Source organism: Diadema setosum, chromosome 7, assembly GCF_964275005.1.
Source record: "Diadema setosum chromosome 7, eeDiaSeto1, whole genome shotgun sequence".
Classification (NCBI taxonomy): domain Eukaryota; kingdom Metazoa; phylum Echinodermata; class Echinoidea; order Diadematoida; family Diadematidae; genus Diadema; species Diadema setosum.
The window spans coordinates 38,353,503-38,372,557 of record NC_092691.1 but is presented as its reverse complement, the minus strand read 5'-3'; the positions used below and the strand labels follow the sequence as shown (position 1 = coordinate 38,372,557).

At 38.4% G+C, this 19,055-nt stretch overlaps 1 protein-coding gene across 1 annotated transcript in view; it reads left to right on the top strand.

The window, feature by feature from the left end:
- LOC140230788 (uncharacterized) overlaps positions 1–19,055 on the top strand; it is a 139,681-nt gene that overhangs the window by 108,014 nt on the left and 12,612 nt on the right. The window contains exon 2 of the mRNA XM_072310928.1: positions 14,012–14,135. Coding sequence (XP_072167029.1) covers positions 14,012–14,135 — 124 coding nt within the window. The remainder of the gene's footprint in view (positions 1–14,011; positions 14,136–19,055) is intronic.

Sequence of the window (19,055 nt, the reverse complement as noted above, 5' to 3'; positions counted from 1 at the left end):
CCGTACGAAAAAACGAAGGGCACATTATCGATAGCCCAAAGTCTCAGCTACATAATACTAAAATATGGGAGAAATTCACCGAAGCATAAGTGAGCTACTGCTCGATAAAGATAGTCATGTCAGTTTTCATTTCCAGAAAAACTGCACTCCCATAGAGATAACACGTAAACTGGTCAAATTTAACAATGTTACTTTTAATCCCTTTTTACGAGGTGATGCCGTCATCCAATCAAATTGTTGTTATTATATATCTGAAAGACCATTTAATAAGCTACAACATATTGAAATTTGGACGAAAATCAACTAAAGAATAAGTGAGATATGCTTGAATGAATTTGAAATTTGATGACGTCATTTTGAAAATTTACTTTTTTTACTTTATTAAGAAATTTGATATATTTCAATCATTTTTCCAGCATTGCCAACCCATGAAATGACATGTACAACTCATCAGCTTTCAGAATATGTAAAAAAAATGGGGGGTCACCGTCCATCCTGACGAGTAAAATTGGATTTAAAATTGGCAGTTTTTTGGCATTGTTGCACTGTATATCGCCATTGACGCGCGCGCGGAATTTCAACTTTGACGGACCCGTATGACGTCATTTTGAGTCGGATTGACTTGAAACTTGGTAGAAATATTCCTTGATATTTCACACATCCGATCAAAGTGAAAAAACGGGAAATTTTCATTGCATATGAGCTGTGCGTGCGTATATGTGCGCGTGCGTACGCGTCCGTCCGATTTTTTCAATTTTTCAAAAAATGCTCCAAATGGTCTGAAACGTGTGCAAAAAAATTTTGAGCTCGATTTGAGCATACAAATATTTAAACGCGCGCGTACGCGCACGTTTGAAGAGAAAATATAAATTTTGAGAATATGAGTAGAATGCGCTTGACCTGAAATATATGTGACGTAAATTTCATTGAAAATTTTCATTCCATTAAGGAGATATGATTGAGAATGTGTTTTCATATAATGACGTCATAGTGACGTCACGGTCGACTAATCACTATGATTTTATTAGGAGGATCGTCTTTGGGACATGATACATATATGGTATAATTTTGACATTGATAGGAAGAGGACTTTCCGAGATTACCTCTACACAATTTTTGCGGAGAAAGAAGAAAAAGAAGAACAAAGAATCAGTACAGATACAGAAGGTGATCCGAGAGGATACTCGGATCACCTAACTAGACTTGGAATTTGTCAAGACTGACAAATTAGGTGATCCGATTTTTTTTTAATCAATGATTTGAGTCCTGATCGCAATAGGCATGACCATATAGGGTTCATCTGTGTTTAGAGACATTGGACGTGTGATATTTGGATTCTCATTTAGAAAAGAGAGTCAGGTCTGCTATCTTTGTTACCAAATTCGGTATACACTATAACGAAGATACAGAATGAAGTATATTTGACCATTGACCCAACTTTGCACAGCCAAGATGGCATCTGAGCAAAAAGTGGTTATTTTGTGAAATGATTCTTGTAACATGGCCTTTGCGTGTGCAAAATATGGGAAAGATAGGACATGTATTCACCAAGATACAGGTTAAAACATTTATGACCTTTGACCCTAATTTACATACCCAAGATGGTGTCTGATCAAGTAGTTGTTATTTTATGAAATAATGTACGTGACATAAACTAAACATGTGCCAAATATGGGGATGATAGGGGCTGTTTTTCTTGAGTTATTGCAAAGAAAGTTGCAGAGAGAAAGAAATATCTCAATACATCGAAGATAAGTTTGATGTCAACCAAGTTTTTTGACGTGATCTCGGCGTCGTATGAAAAAATGGAGAATCACTGATGATAGCCCAAAGTCTCAGCTACAACATATTAAAATCTGGGAGAAATTTACAGAAGAGTAAGTGAGGTAGTACTCGATAAAGACCGTCATGTCAATTTTCATTTCCAGAAAAATTCCCTCCCATAGAGATAACACGTAAACTGGTTAAATTTGACAAGGTTACATTATATCCATTTTCACGTGGTGAAGACATCATCCGATTAAAACTTTGATTAACAAAACTTAAAGAGTATTACATTGGCTACAACATACTAAAATCTGGAAGAAATTCACCGAAGGGTAATTGAGCTAGTCGTCGATAAAGACAATCATGTCAATTTTCACATCTAGAAAAATTCCCTCCCATAGAGATAACACGTCATAATGAAGATAAAGAAAGAAGTACATATGACCTTTGACCCTACTTTGCACAGACAAGATGGCGTCTGAGCAAAAAGTGGTTATTTTGTGTAATGATTCTTGTAACATGGTCTTTACGTGTGCAAATTATGGGAAAGATAAGACATGTATTCACCAAGATACAGAATGAAACATTTTTGACCTTTGACCCTAATTTACATACCCAAGATGGTGCCCGATCAAGTAGTTGTTAATTTATGAAATAATGTACGTGACATAAACTAAATATATGCAATATATTGGGCTGATAGAGCTTGTTTTTCTTGAGTTATTGCAAAGAAAGTTGCAGAAAGAAAGGAATATGAAAATACATGGAAGATAAGCTTTAATTTCAACCAAGTTTTTGGGCATGATGCCGACTCCGTATGAAAAAACGAAGGGCACACTTACGATAGCCCAAAGTCTCAGCTACAACATACTAAAATATGGGAGAAATTCACCGAAGCATAAGTGAGCTAGTGCTCGATAAAGATAGTCATGTCAGTTTTCATTTCCAGAAAAACTGCACTCCCATAGAGATAACACGTAAACTGGTCAAATTTAACAATGTTACTTTTAATCCCTTTTTACGAGGTGATGCCGTCATCCAATCAAATTGTTGTTATTATATATCTGAAAGACCATTTAATAAGCTACAACATATTGAAATTTGGACGAAAATCAACTAAAGAACAAGTGAGATATGCTTGAATGAATTTGAAATTTGATGACGTCATTTTGAAAATTTACTTTTTTTACTTTATTAAGAAATTTGATATATTTCAATCATTTTTCCAGCATTGCCAACCCATGAAATGACATGTACAACTCATCAGCTTTCAGAATATGTAAAAAAAATGGGGGGTCACCGTCCATCCTGACGAGTAAAATTGGATTTAAAATTGGCAGTTTTTTGGCATTGTTGCACTGTATATCGCCATTGACGCGCGCGCGGAATTTCAACTTTGACGGACCCGTATGACGTCATTTTGAGTCGGATTGACTTGAAACTTGGTAGAAATATTCCTTGATATTTCACACATCCGATCAAAGTGAAAAAACGGGAAATTTTCATTGCATATGAGCTGTGCGTGCGTATATGTGCGCGTGCGTACGCGTCCGTCCGATTTTTTCAATTTTTCAAAAAATGCTCCAAATGGTCTGAAACGTGTGCAAAAAAATTTTGAGCTCGATTTGAGCATACAAATATTTAAACGCGCGCGTACGCGCACGTTTGAAGAGAAAATATAAATTTTGAGAATATGAGTAGAATGCGCTTGACCTGAAATATATGTGACGTAAATTTCATTGAAAATTTTCATTCCATTAAGGAGATATGATTGAGAATGTGTTTTCATATAATGACGTCATAGTGACGTCACGGTCGACTAATCACTATGATTTTATTAGGAGGATCGTCTTTGGGACATGATACATATATGGTATAATTTTGACATTGATAGGAAGAGGACTTTCTGAGATTACCTCTACACAATTTTTGCGGAGAAAGAAGAAGAACTAGAGATTGTAATTTGTCATCACTGACAAATTAAGGTGATCCGATTTCTTTTTTAATCAATGATTCGAGTCGTGATAGTGCAAAGTCTCAGCTACAACATACTAAAATCTGAGAGAAATTCACCGAAGCATAAGTAAGATAGTGCTCGATAAAGAGAGTCATGTCAATTTTCACATCTAAAAAATTCCCTCCCATAGAGATAACACGTCATAGCGAAAATAGAAAATATGACCTTTGACCCCACTTTGCACAGACAAGATGGCATCTGAGCAAAAAGTGGTAATTTTATGAAATGATCCCTGTAACATGGTCTTTACGTGTGCAAAATATGGGAAAGATAGGACATGTATTCACCAAGATACAGGATGAAACATCTATGACCTTTGACCCTAATTTACATACCCAAGATGGCGTCTGATCAAGTCGTTGTTATTTTATGAAATAGTGTTCGTGACATGAACTAAACATGTGCAAAATATGGTGGTGATAGGGTATGTTTTTCTTGAGTTATTGCACATAACGTTGCAAAAAGAAAGAAATATTTCAATACATCGAAGATAAACTTTAAATTCAAGTAACTTTTTTGACGTGATCCCGACATCGTATGAAAAAACGAAGGGCACACTTACGATAGTCGAAAGTCTCAGCTACAACATATTAAAATCTGGGAAAAAATCACCGAAGCATAAGTGAGCTAGTGCTCGAAAAAGATAGTCATGTCAATTTTCACTTCCAGAAAAACTGCTCTCCCATAGAGATAACACGTAAACTGGTCAAATTTTACAAGGATACTTTCAATCCATTTTTACGAGGTGATGACGTCATCCAATCAAAACCTTGTAATTATAGATATGAAAGAACATTAAATAATCTACAACATACTGAAAGTTAGGTGAAACTCGGCAAAGGATAAGTGAGATACACTCGAGTGAACTTGAATTTTGATGACGTCATTTTGAAAATTTACTTTCTTTACTTTTTTAAGAAATTTGATATCTTTTAATCATTTTTTCAGTATCGCCAACCCATGAAATGATATGTACAACTCATCAGCTTTCAAAATATGTAAAGAAAATGGGGGGTCACCGTCCATCCTGACGAGTAAAATCGGATTTAAATTTGGCGGTTTTTTGGCATTGTTGCACTGTATATCGCCATTGATGCGCGCGCGGAATTTCAACTTTGACGGGCCCGTATGACGTCATATTGAGTCGGATTGACTTGAAACTTGGTAGAAACATTCTTTGACATTTCAGACATCCGATACGTGTGAAAAGACGGGAAATTTCTATTGCATATGAGCTGTGCGTGCGTATATGCGCGCGCGCGTACGCGTCCGTCGATTTTTTCTGAAATACTCCAAATGACCTGAAACGTGTGCAAAACAATTTTGAGCTCGATTGGAGCATGTTAAAATTTCAACGCGCGCGTACGCGCTCGTTTACTATGAACGTGACTAAATTTTATGAAATATATCAATAGAGCTTGACTTGAACTATATGATATGTAAATTTCATTGAGAAAATCCATTCCATTAATGAGATACGAATGTGAACGTGTTTTCAGATAATGACGTCATAGTGACGTCATGGTTGACTGATCACAGTGATACATTAGATCTGTCGTCCTTATGACGTGATACATATATGGTATCAGTTTAGAAGTGATAGGTGAATGACTTTTTGAGTTAACCGCTGCACAACATTTGAGGAGAAAGAAATAAAGAAGAAGAAGAAGAAGAAGAAGAAGAAGAAAGAATCCGTACAGATACAATAGGTGATCCGAGAGGATACTCGGATCACCTAAAAAGAAGAACAAAGAATCAGTACAGATACAGAAGGTGATCCGAGAGGATACTCGGATCACCTAACAAAGAATCAGTACAGATACAGAAGGTGATCCGAGAGGATTCTCGGATCACCTAATAAAGAGAGATTTTGACAATCACAATAGGTGATACGCTGATAGCGTATCACCTAATAAGTAGGCACCCGTTGGAATCCATGGGTCCCAAGGCCTCGTATTTTTCTTTAATATTTCTTTTCCCACGTTATGGGGGGAAAGAAAAATATTTTTGTCTTCATTTGCTCCCTCTGTTTTATTTTCATCACCAAAACTTGGTTTGATGGACCATAAAGACGATCTGGGCACGCCAATGGCGAACTGTACGTAAATGCCCTTGTATGACCGACCCGTGTATTACCATATGAGAGCCCATATCAACGTGCACGCAGATAGTGTGTTTCGTGTAACCATCGTCAATACATACACAGGCGCAGGCCTGTAATCTGATATGGAAAGGAACGATCGGCAAGAACAAAATTTAAGTGGATATTTAGCCGTCGACATCACATATTATCTCTCTGTGATAATTATATTGCCCGTACCCGGTACCCATAGTGTGTGTGTCATGTCTCCGCGAACGATCAGCTGGGAGAGCGAGAATGCTCACAGTGCTACCGCCACAGATTGTGTGGAGTTCTGTGTGTGCGACCTGAGCCTGCGAGCTGGCGCGAGCTGTATATAACCCGTATACATCGTCAGTGCGTGTGTGTGCGTCCAAGAACGATGATAGAGCTTTCGCCACGCACTGACGCGGGATACCATCGCGCAAACGCTGCATGTCGGTGTTTGTCTTTTGTTTTTCTTTGTTTTTTGTACCGCTCTCGACGTCGACACGGAGGAGGAGCGAGGACGAAACCCGAACGGGAAATAGGAGAGACCCTCCCGCTGCCGACGGCACCGGTCTCGGGGGCCCGGAGCCGGCGGCTTCGGAGGAGATAGCCGCATAAAATAAACCACGGGAAGGCATGGGGGCCATCCTTACGCGATTATAATATAGGATAGCAGCACCCGTGGAAATCCACGGGTCTGAGGGGTTTTATTTTTTTTTTTCTCATAATACGATTTTGCACATTTTTAGTGAAGAAATAAAAAGAAAAGTCTTCTCATTCTTTCGTTAATTGTGCTGTCTTCTAAATAACCACCCTTCCCAGAAATTTTATAATACATTTTTGTAGTATATGCCCGGCGATCCGGTCCATCGGTATACATAGGGATCATTCCCGCCACTACTTGCTTTTATTATAGAACTTGAGTTTCGAGGGGTTATTTGCACCCGTTGAAGTCCAACAGTTGTCTTGTTGCCCCTCACCCCTCCCCCCCCCCCTCACGCACACACACATTTCCACCTCCGCAGGGCAAAAAACAAAAACATTCAAGGAAAAATTACCAAAAACGCAAATGAGATTCCCCGAAAGTTCTGCCCACAGGTTGTTCCCGTCGAAACGGGAAGATATTAACACAATGACTTTGATTACCCCCTGCTCTTGCATCCACGCGGGCACCCGCGGGAATCCACGGCTGGTCTCAAGGCCTCGGTTTGTTTTGTGGGGTTTTTTTCATGTTTCTTTTCCCCACGTTATGAGAGAAAAATAAGATATTTTCGTCTTCATAATTTTGCTCCCTCCTTTTTGTTTTTAATCACCAATAAACTTGGCTTGATATATCATATAGAACTACATCTGCTTCAGACTGTACATTATCATAATCAATATTAGGCCTACAATTATTGCTCCTATTATAGTTATTGTTATATTATTATTATCATTATCCTTATTATTATTATTATTATTATTATTATTATTATTATTATCATTATCATTGTTATCATTTGGGGAGGGGGAGATCATAGTCATCAGGTTTAATAGGCACCCGTGGGAGTAGGGTCTCACGACCTCGTATTTTTTTTTCTTTAATATTTTTCCCATGTTATGGAAGAAAGAAGAATATATACATCACTGCATTCGTCTTCATTTGCTCCCTCTTTTTTTTTGTCACCAAAACTTAGTTCGATAGACCATAGAACCACACATTCTATTTCCACTTGCAATTTTAAAAATAGGCGGTCGGCAAAGCGAGGTTTTCCTCTACGTCCGCTCATCTTATGAATATGTATGATTACAGCAGCTCTGCAGTAAACGAATGGACACAGCTGCACGTGTAATCTGATATGGAAGGGTACGATCGGCAAATATATTTAGCCGCGTCCTAAACAGTCTGCGTACAATGATATCGGACTTGAGAGCAAACGGCGAGCAAACTAAATGACGTACCTGAGCTGCATATAGTATTCTGCAGTTGTGCAAAATACAATTACATAACAACGTTCGTTGTTTTCATTTGGGGACGCCAATAATGGCGAACTGTACGTAAATGCCCTTGTAGTCCATAGACAGTTACACAGATTCGTGTAACCATCGTCAATACATTCAGTACACGTAACAGGCGGAGGCAAAGGTACATCACAGAACTATACACACAGTGTAGAGTGTGTAGAGTTCTGCGAGGTACATCGTGTGTGTGCGTGCGCGTCCGCCGGAAGATGTCAGAGATTTCGCTGCACCATCATCTTTAGTATCCCCCAGTGTCTCTGCAAGCTAAAAGATGGAAGATCGAGAAAGCAGGAGGCCAGCGCAGGTTCTGTGAATATTGAAACGCTCGGCTCTTTCGTCACGCACAAAAATGCATTATGCATGTAGCTAATTAATTTTTCTTTTTCATCCTCGACGTCGACACGGAGGCGGAGAGGGGACGAAACCCGCGCCATTCGATGTAGGATACTCTCCTGCGGCCGACGGCACCGGTCGCAGCTGCCCGGAGCCGACGGCTCGGGAGGAGATAGACAAACCAGCAACGCCGAAATAAAACAGGAAATACATAAGGCCGCGACAACAACAACAACTTCGAGTATTATAGTATAGGACTAGCAGCACCCGTGGAAATCCACGGGTCTGAGGGCTTTTTTTTTCTCATAGATACGATTTTTCATTGATGAAATAAAAAGATTTTTTTTTTCTTATTCTTTCGTTACTTGTGCTCGATCTCTTCTACCCATGACCACCACCCCCACCACACACACACACACACACACACACACACACACATTTCCACCCCCACAGAACAAAACAAACAAAAAACAAAACAAAACCCAAAAACAAACATTCAGGGAAAAATTACCAAAAACGCTTATGAGATTCTCCGGAAGTTCTGCCCACAGACAGATTCTTCCCGTCGGAATGGGGAGATATTATTGACACTATGACTTTGATATTACTAACCCCCTGCTCTTGCATCCATGCAGGCACCCGAGGGAATCCACGGCTGGTCTCAAGGCCTAGCATTTTTTTTTCATTCCTATTTATTTTCCCACGTTATGAGAGAAAAATATAATATTTTTGATCGTCTTCAATAATATTGCTCCCTCCTTTTTGTTTTTAATCACCAAAACTTGGTTTGATAGATCATAGAACCATCCGTTTATCTGCTTCAGACTATACGTCATCATTATTATCATCATATTATCATTCTCATTAGGCCCCTATTGTTATATTGCTATTATAATTATTATTGTTATTTGGGGAGGGGGATCATAGTCATTAGGTTTTATAAGTATTAGGCACCCGTGGGAATCCACGGGTCTCGGGCTTCGTATTTTCCTTTGATATTTCTTCAACCACGTTATGAGAGAAGAAATATACAAAGAATATTTTCGTCTTCACTTGCTCCCTCATTTCTGTTTTCATAATCAAAACTTGGTTTGATGGATCTAGAACCACCCGTTTATCTCATTGATACTGTTCATTGTTTTTATTATCATAATAATTAGCATGATCATTACTATTATTATTGTTGTTATTGTTATTGTTATTTTGTGGGAGGGGAGATCTTAGTGATTCGGTTTTATTATTTTATATCATTCATTGACATGGGGATTAATCAAGGGAATTAAGGAAAAAAGTTTATCGGTCAAGGATAGTATCTTTTTTTTCCCGTCATGTCAAGGTTACTCTATACGACTGATAGACGTTTATTAGTTTCATTGTCATTGCTATTTCATTTTAAACATCAAAACAATCCAGTACCTGTCTGTGTCTCTTCCGCCCACTCTTAAGTTATGGATCATAACACCCCTTCCCTATTCATTTGCATTGGCCTATTGTATTATTATCATTATTTCAGTGTATATTATTGTTATTGTTATTACCATTATTATTATTACTAACATTATTATTATCATTTAGGGGAGAGGAGAGAGTTGAGTCATAATATAGGGATGATTAACCAAGGGAGGCGAAAATGTTAATTTGTTAAGAATTGTAAAAATCTGTTTCCCCCATTTTTCTGCTCTTGATAAAAAGCTTTTCTGAAGACAGTCCTGCGCAAACTGTCCAAAACTGGTTCACTGCACTAACATACGTAATCTTGTGCTGAGTAGGACTACTTCATATAGGCCTATAGACCCCTAGTGTTTTTGTTACTATTGTGCTGAGAGAAATAAAATATTTTCGTCTTCGTTTGCTCTCTTCTTTCTGTTTCTATCACCAAACCTTGGTTTGATGGATCATAGAACCACCCGTTTATCTGCTTCAGACTGTACATTTTTATTATCATTATTATCATAATCATTAATGTCCTTCTTCTTCTGATTCAGAATGTACATTATCATCATTATTGTTATTATTAGTATTCTAACTATCACTATTATTATTATTATTATTATTATTATTATTATATTATCCTTATAATCATTGTTATATTTGGGGAGGGGGAGATCATAGTCATTAGATTTAATAAGTAGGCACCCGTGGGAATCCACTGGTCTCAGGGCCTCGTATTTTTTCTTTAATATTTCTTTTCCCACGTTATGGGAGGAAGAAGAATATTTTTGTCGTCATTTGCTCCCTTCTTTTTTATTTTTATTACCAAAACTTGGTTTGATGCACCATAGAACCACACATTTGATGTCCACTTGTAACTTCAAAAATTGGCGGTCAGCAAAGCGAGGGTTTCCCCCGCGTCCGCTCGTCTCATGAATATTCATGTTTACAGCAGCCATGCAGTAAACGAATGAACAGCGACGCGTGTATGGAAGGGTTAACCCCGTCGCGGGGCGCTGTAACACAGTACGTATTTGTCCGTATGGGGTCGCTGCTGCGGTTATGGAAGGGTACGATCGGCAAGGACAAAATTTAAGTGGATGTTTAGCCGTCCTGAATAGTCTGAGTACAATGATATCCGACTTGAGAGTAAACTAAATGACGGAACTGAGCTGCATAATATCCTGCAGTTGTGCAAAATACAATAAAATAACAGCATTCGTTGTTTTCATTTGGGCACGCCAATGGCGAACGTCACTGTACGTAAATGTCCTTGTACGATATACGACCGCGCCGTGTATTATACCATATGAGAGTCCATATCACGGGCACGCAGATAGTGTTTCGTGTAACCATCGTCAATACATACACAGGCGCAGGCCACACAATGGCATACCGTACCCATTCGAGAGTACATCACAGAACTCTGAGTTCTGTGGAGTACATTGTGTGCGTGCGTGCGTGTCCGCCGGAAGATGTCACAGACTTCGCTGCACCCATCATATTTAGTATCCCACTGTCTCTGCAAGCTAAAAGATGGACGATCGAGAAAGCAGGAGTCCAGCGCAGGATCGGTGAATATTAAAACGCTCGGCTCTTTCGTCACGCACAAAAATGCATTATGCATCTATCTAATTATTTTTTCTTTTTCGTCCTCGACGTCCACACGGAGGTCAAGCGGGGACGAAACCCGCGCCATTCGATGCAGGATACTCTCCCGCGGCCGACGGCACCGGTCGCAGCTCCCCGGAGCCGACGGCTCGGGAGGAGATAGACAATCCAGCAACGCCGGAATAAAACAGGAAATACATAAGACCGCGACAACAACAACAACTTCGCCTATTATATATATAGATGACACTCAGATCACTTCCCGTCTCCTCCTCTAAAACGATATGCGTTTTATATCCCCAGCACAAACATAATGATACTATCGGATGTCACATCCCCCCCCCCGAAAAAAACACACATTTTACCTGTCTTTTACAGTACCAACTTTCTGCTTTCCATATTCATTCCCAATTTGGCGATGAAATCTCTTCTCCCATATAATATACCAGATAGTAAATGAACTAAATCCATAGTCATAATACTGATATCATATTCATTTTCTTATTACCAAAACTGACTCACTAAGTGTATGAAGCATTATAACTTCTGCCATTCATATCAATCTATTTTCATTATTTTCATCAAAAGTTCCTTTTGTCAGAACATTGGCAGAACTAAGAAAGTCATCCCCTTCTTCTCTGAACATTTTATCAGGCAACCAGTGATTTCCCCAATCCATGCACTCGCACATGCATATTGCATATAATACACGTGTATCTGTCTTATCTATATCGACTCGACGGCTTTGCCAGATATCGCTATATTCTTGCGGACCTCACGAAGGAGGGAAAAAATGCCAAAATGAATAAAAAGATAACTTAATAAACAATAAAAGTCATCTCTACAAAGGCTAGAGAACAACTACATACTTACGCAAAACTGCCTCAAAATATGAACAAAATTATAAAATATGAACCTTGAACAAACTCGTTTCAATCAAAATAATTATACAAAATATCCCCTTTCCAGGAAGTTATCACTCTTCCCCCCCCCCCCCCCCAGTCTTGTCCTCCATGAGAAAGTATATGAGAGTATAAACCCTTTTCTGACTAGACATCAAAACCTCTCCACCTGGTGTCAATGAGCACACAATATATCGCATTATTTTCTGTGAATAATATCTTTAAATCTACATCGCAGATTTCGCTTCTGACCATGTATGCAACAAACATAATATTCCATATGCCATAACTAGATCAGTGTTTATTACAGCTCTACTGCAAACTCACGAGACCTCTTGTACCGTTGCTGTTGTCTCCATATCCATCATACGTGGGCTATTTGAGTTATTCCCTCCTCTTCTTGGGGTCCGCATCGCTGGCGAATGCAGTTCCCGGCTTTCTGGTGGTGATTCTCTCTCATCGCGATCTCGTTGCCGGGCCCGCGGCTCTCCTGTGATTTCCATGATGAAACCAGGGAGGTGGACCACCTCCCTGATGAAACTTTCCTGATGTTCTTTCCTTAGCAGCACGCGATCTACATAGAGCTTGGTTGGTTCGCTTCGTGAGAAATATGCCAATTTCCCCGCGCTTCTCGCCGCTTTCAGGGCTGGAATCTGGCTTTGTCGCTCCTCTCTTACACGTTTGGGTAGGTCGTCTGTGATGAACATCTTGTCCCCGTTTCCTTTAAGATTCCGTGCATGCTTTTGAATTAGCACCTTGTCAGCAAATTTCACATATCTGGCTTTGATGGGATTTGGTTGTTTCGCTGCGGGAACCCGATGAGCTCTCTGGTGTTCAATTCCCCCTGCTACGTCAGGAGGAATTTTCAGCTTCTGGACGTAAAAGTCATGCCAAAGTTCATCCATTTGTGCCTTTGATGATCGATGTTCGAAGCCGCCGTCTTGCTGAGCAATCTGAAGATTCATTTTGGACGTTATCATAATGTTGGCCATATTTTGCTTCTTTATCTACTAAATGAAATGAAATTTTACGTAATAAAAAAGCATGTAAAACAAAAGTTAATTCCGTCCAGAAATTTGCGCAATGGTGTAAATCAGAGCTGTATCATGTGAAAATGTATAAAACTGTACCATCCTGGAACGCCGCTTTTATCACTTTTCCGCCTAATTTCCACAAATGAAACTAATATGGAATAATCTTCAAATATAATTCTTTATTGATAGATATATCAGATTAGTGCCCGGGTATGCCCAGTCGAGTAATTTTCATCTTTATTTCAGCATTTTTTGCTCAATTTCTATTCGCGCATCCTCGTGTCTGTACCACCTACCTTTTATAAGAAGGGATAGCGAAAAGTAATTACTATACCATCACAAAGACATATCTTCCTTTGAAAGTGGCTGGTAATTATGCAATGAGACACGAGACAATTGTCTTCCTATCTGAGCGGCAGATCCAGTTTGCCACATGATTCAAATGTTTTTGAGCGGCGGCTTCGAACATCTAGCAAAGGAAATAAGACAGTTGAGACTCCATTCTCTATAGAACCTCCTTGGTCTGACTGAAAGCATTTTCCTTTGAATGTCCCCGTCGCGAAAATCTAAAGTTCCCTAACAAACACTACATCACACACCTGCAACGCGAAGTTTTTATGAATTCATCAATTGAAATCAGATGTTTTATCATCCGATTTCATAAGTGTTCTGATTGATTGCACCATATCAATTGAAATCAGATGTTTTATGATCCGAATTCAGAAGTGTTTTTATTGATTGCACCCTCCTCTGAGGGATTGCAAGGAGTAACTTTGGAATATCTGCCCTTTGAATTTCCTTCCTGCAGATGGAAAGAGGGGATACACCGAGATAGTTGAGTGGGATGGTAACTCCGAAGACGAATTTTCAGACTCTACGGGAGAAGATGGGTGCAAAGGTCACAAGATCAGCTGTGCAGTATTTGTCTTCAGGTGAATGAATAACAGGATAAGTGCTTTTAACATTACGATACAACATTGTACAGACACAATGTTACTGTATTTTGCATATTGCAGATAATAGAATGGTCTATTGCAGAGAAAAAAAAATGATATACAGACGAGGTTTCGGTGACGTCATGCTGAGGGGCAAAACTTGCGCATGGTATCCTTTGGCAGGCGAGTAAGCGTCATATCTCCTGTCCCGTGATAGGCAGGCGACGCGTACTACGCGCTAGAGCTATGCGCTTAATAAACAGGTGATCTGCATTTGACATCACGGAACATCGTCTACAGTAATGCATTGTTATGATATGTTGATAAGGTAGTCCACGTGTTGGCAAGATAAAAAGATAAGTAACAAAACTGCAACAAAGTTCATGCTGTATTCACCAACGGTTTATTTCTTCACACAAATTTTCGAGCGTCTCGCCCTTTCTCAAGTATCAACACTTGAGAAAGGGCGGCGAGACGCTCGAAAATTTGTGTGAAGAAATAACAGCATGAACTTTGTTGCAGTTTCGTTACTTATCTTTATATATATATATATATATATATATATATATATATATATATACACTTGACAGCAAAAGAAAGTACCCACTTCGGTCAAAGGCCTCACACAAAAAATTCACAACCTACAAATATTTTTTTTTTTTTTGTACACAGGTATGCTGCAATATCCATTAGTAATACCCAATAGCAAGTGATTATCTTTATTACAAAGAAAAAAATGACATGCACAGCATTTTGGTCACTGAATCAAAAGTCACAAAATGTAACAGAAAAATCAGTGTCACAGGACGAAAAAAGCAGTCACAAGCATCAATTTTCAATAATGCGTATGTCCTCGTGCCTGGACACATTCCAGGCATCTCTGACGCATGTTCTGCCCAAGCTGTCTGGCCTAGTCCTGGGGAAGTCTGTCCATTCCTCCTGCAGAGCTTGGGTCAATGTTGGATGTTTGAAAACGTTGTCCATTCAGTGGCCATTTTTGTGTGGTGGAAAGTGCTTTTTTTGTGGGACTTTTAATTCAATGACCAAGATGCTGTGCATGTCAAGTTCTTCTTTGTTATGAAGACATTTACGTGCTATTATGTGCATGTGATTAGTTTATTTGTTTGTTTGTTCATTTCCATCTAAGAAGACGGCTGGATAGCCCATATTCAGCTACGTTACTCCATGGGGTCCAGTTGGATGTGAGGTGGGACCACTTCACAGTAAGGGGCATTGTAGCACACCTGTGTACAAAAATTGTTTATTTCTAAATGGAGTGAAGTTTTGTGTACGGCCTTGACAAAAGTGGGTATTTTCTTTTGCTGTCCAGTGTATATATATATATATAGATATATATATATATATATATATATATATATATATATATAATATATATATACATATATATATATATATATATATATATATACTGTATTGAGGACCTGAATATAAGAACGACCCAAGTCCAATTATTGGTCAAATTCAGTTTGACATGGGAAATTGTAGCTTTAATATGCATGGACTCATCTTGTGTATAAGTGCTACATCCTAATTACCCCCGGAAGTGCCTGAAATTAATGAGTGAAATCTTAAATAAATGTAAGAATGACACAAGTCCAGGACTTGGGTCATTCTTACATTCATATTATAGCGCCCTCTCTCGTCACTTCTCTCATCTCATATAGCAGCCTATCCTGTATATGATTCAAAGAACGACCCAAGTTCATCACACAAAATGGCCCTTCCACAATTAATGTAAATGTTAATTGTCATAATTATATAACATTATGTTCTAATTTCTTTATACAATATTGCCTTCCCATCACATTTAAATAGAATACAAGTGGACAAATGGAAAAAGATATGAAGATTTTTTAAGTTTACTCAAAATGGCCTTCCATGGACTTGGGTCGTTCTTACTATTCAGATATTCGATTGCTTTATCAATATTGTTTGTGCTTGATAGGCGATAAAATATTTGACTGATATGTGACCCGCTACAACAAAATGGTCCTAAAGTCGCGCACGGTCGAAGCCGTGAAAATCGAGTTTGAAGTTAGAGCATCAAAATTGGTCAAAACTTACGATTTTCTGAATTTGACATATTATTAGTGTCTGATATGTCTTCTATCATCTGTCGAAATTTTGAAGCAAAATGATGAAAGGAAAGACCAAAAAATAGCGTTTTTCTGGGCCATGTTTTTTTGGCGTTTCAACGAAGCAGAAACTGGTTCGAACATATGGATTGAGCGCCACACATAGGCTCCGCCCCTAACAACGACCAGAGTGATCTCATTGGTCAGTTTGCTGCTTGCCGCTAACCGAAGCGTGAAGCTCGCACACTGCCCAGTCGACTGGTGCGTGCCGGCGGGTTGCGCTATGCCTAGCCGCTTCACCTGACATCCTGGTCACTGATTGGGCGGTGAGGAGACCGCCGTGGCTGTGTTTGAATGAGCATTACGGGGGTTGCTAGGGCTTAACTTCTGTTGTCCGGAGGTGAATACTGACTTGCATGTCTCTTGATTGTGATTGCGTCGCAAGGAGAAGTTTCAGGGCGCTTTTCTCGAAACAGTGATTTCCCAGACGTCTTGACATGCGCTCTTTTAAACATCGATATCTCCGCAGCCGATTATTTTTATAAGACATGTCATATATCAATTTAAAGCAGAAAGATTAGGGAATTGTGTCATGCAATTTTCAAATAATCGACCTCGCCCGACTTTAGGATCATTTTGTTGTAGCGGGTCACATATTGTCAAATGCTATAGGTTTTATAATGATGTTGCTGCGTATTTGCTATGTACATGGAAGTTATTGGTGTGTTAAATGGGCCATTCTCAGATTAAGTGTTCAATTCCATGTGAGTAAAACCGAAAAATCAACCACAAAGTAATACATTCAAAGATGTGTTTTCGGAAACTTCAAAACCAGTCAAATACGAAACAAAAAGTGGAACATTCTAAATGATGGCCATTCATTGAGTAAAAATGAATTGAAATAGAGCATCATATATGATTTTTGATCACCAATCAGATACGTTACCGCAAATTTACATGTTGTAATGGACTCCTAACTCTGAATTAAATTTATTGTTTTGATCCAATTTCTGTTTAGGAAAAGACATCTGTCCCCCCTAAAGATATTGGGGTTTTTCAAGAGGTAAAGATGTTGTCATCCCTTGCTAATTGGTAGAAATTATTTCTGTGTGGTAGGTTGAAATATGCTTTTTGCTGAAATGAAATATAACCTTAAGATTCACTTTGTATTTTTAGCAAATTTCGCTTACAAATAAAGTTTCGAATCCCACAAATCATGCAAAGGGAACGATCCAATTTGGAATTTCACAGGAAACAAATATGAACTGCTTTCCTAGGGAAATAACTATTGAAAAACATCGAATCACCTTTGGTAACGTATCTGGTAAAATATAAGTAATAATTTTAGTTGTGTATGAATTAATAAATATCACCTGTTTAATTATTTACCTCATGAATTGATGTAAAAATGAATGACGCAAGCCCAAATTAACCATTTTAAACATTGTACGTAATATTTAAACTATGAAATGTAGTGGAAAAGAGCCCTAAATGTGAAAGCTGAGTTCTTCACTCACAGAATATTCTCATCTTACGTCTGAATGTATTTATCCATCTGACTATAAATATTCATTAAGTTTTGATGGATAATGCAAACAAGGTTTTAAAAAATATATTTTTGCAGGCATTTAGAAGGAAGTAGGTACAGTCTCTATGAACTCGATATGCTAAACAGTTGTTTTACCTATGGTAACGTATTTGGCTCATCCCTTTTAATGAAAATGAATAAATAATTGTTCAACTTATCAATGAATCTTGAGTAGTTCTTCATATGTTGAAAAACACTAGAATAAATATGCAACAGAACACTGAAACTTTTCTCGGAAGCGTTTCATAAACTACTTTTTACTCTTTCAAAGTTTGGTAACGTATCTGGCGTACCGTAAATGTATCTGTCGGTGAAGTTACAAAGCAATTTCTACTGAATATTCTTCATTTGAACATAACTTTAATTTTTTCATGGAAGCGTCATTCTATGCAGAATTGTTGTATGAACACTTTGTTTTACATAACATTATTTGTCACCGTGGATGCCCTGAATTATACGTAACGTATCTGCTAAATCTGAAAAGCAAAAAACTGATATGCTGAATCTTATCTTCGTCTTGTAAAATAAACGTTCAAAGTTGTTGCATAGAATATGAAAGTGACTGGGTTTTATAGAATAGAACTTTGGAGTTTATGAGCACACAACGATTTGTTTGTAAAAACATTTACAATTTCTTTTCAGCATTTTGATTATGTGGTAACGTATCTGTCGGAAAACTTGGCATTAAGTTGTGAGACACTGACGCAGAAAGAAAAATCATGTGGAAGTGTTGATCTTTTTCACCTCTCTGTCCTTTTGGTGTGAGAATATAATCCTGAGGTCCAACAAAACGAAGCATGTAATGTGTAGGGATGAATTTTGACCAGATTTGATCCCCAGAAAGCACAAGACCAATGAGCAAAATTCGGTCACGTATCTGGGGTAACGTATCTGTGGTAACGTATATGGTCGATCATATTATTATGAGAGCGATATCTACCAAATATTTCTCACTTTTACTAAACTTTAATGTTGAATCGATGCGTCATTCCGAGGAGTAATGTATAATATACAATTTGTCTGACATTGCAATATCTGTCGCAGTGGGTGGCGTAAAAAGTATGTCACGTATCTGTCCAAATAAAAGTGTAGAAAACCGATATTTCAAACATTGTACCGTATTCTCAAAAAAGAGCTGTTGCACAAAAAATCTAAGTACTTGCAATGTATGAAGTATATCCTCAGGGTTTCATATACACAGGGTCATTGCATAGTCTTGTTATTTTCGCAATG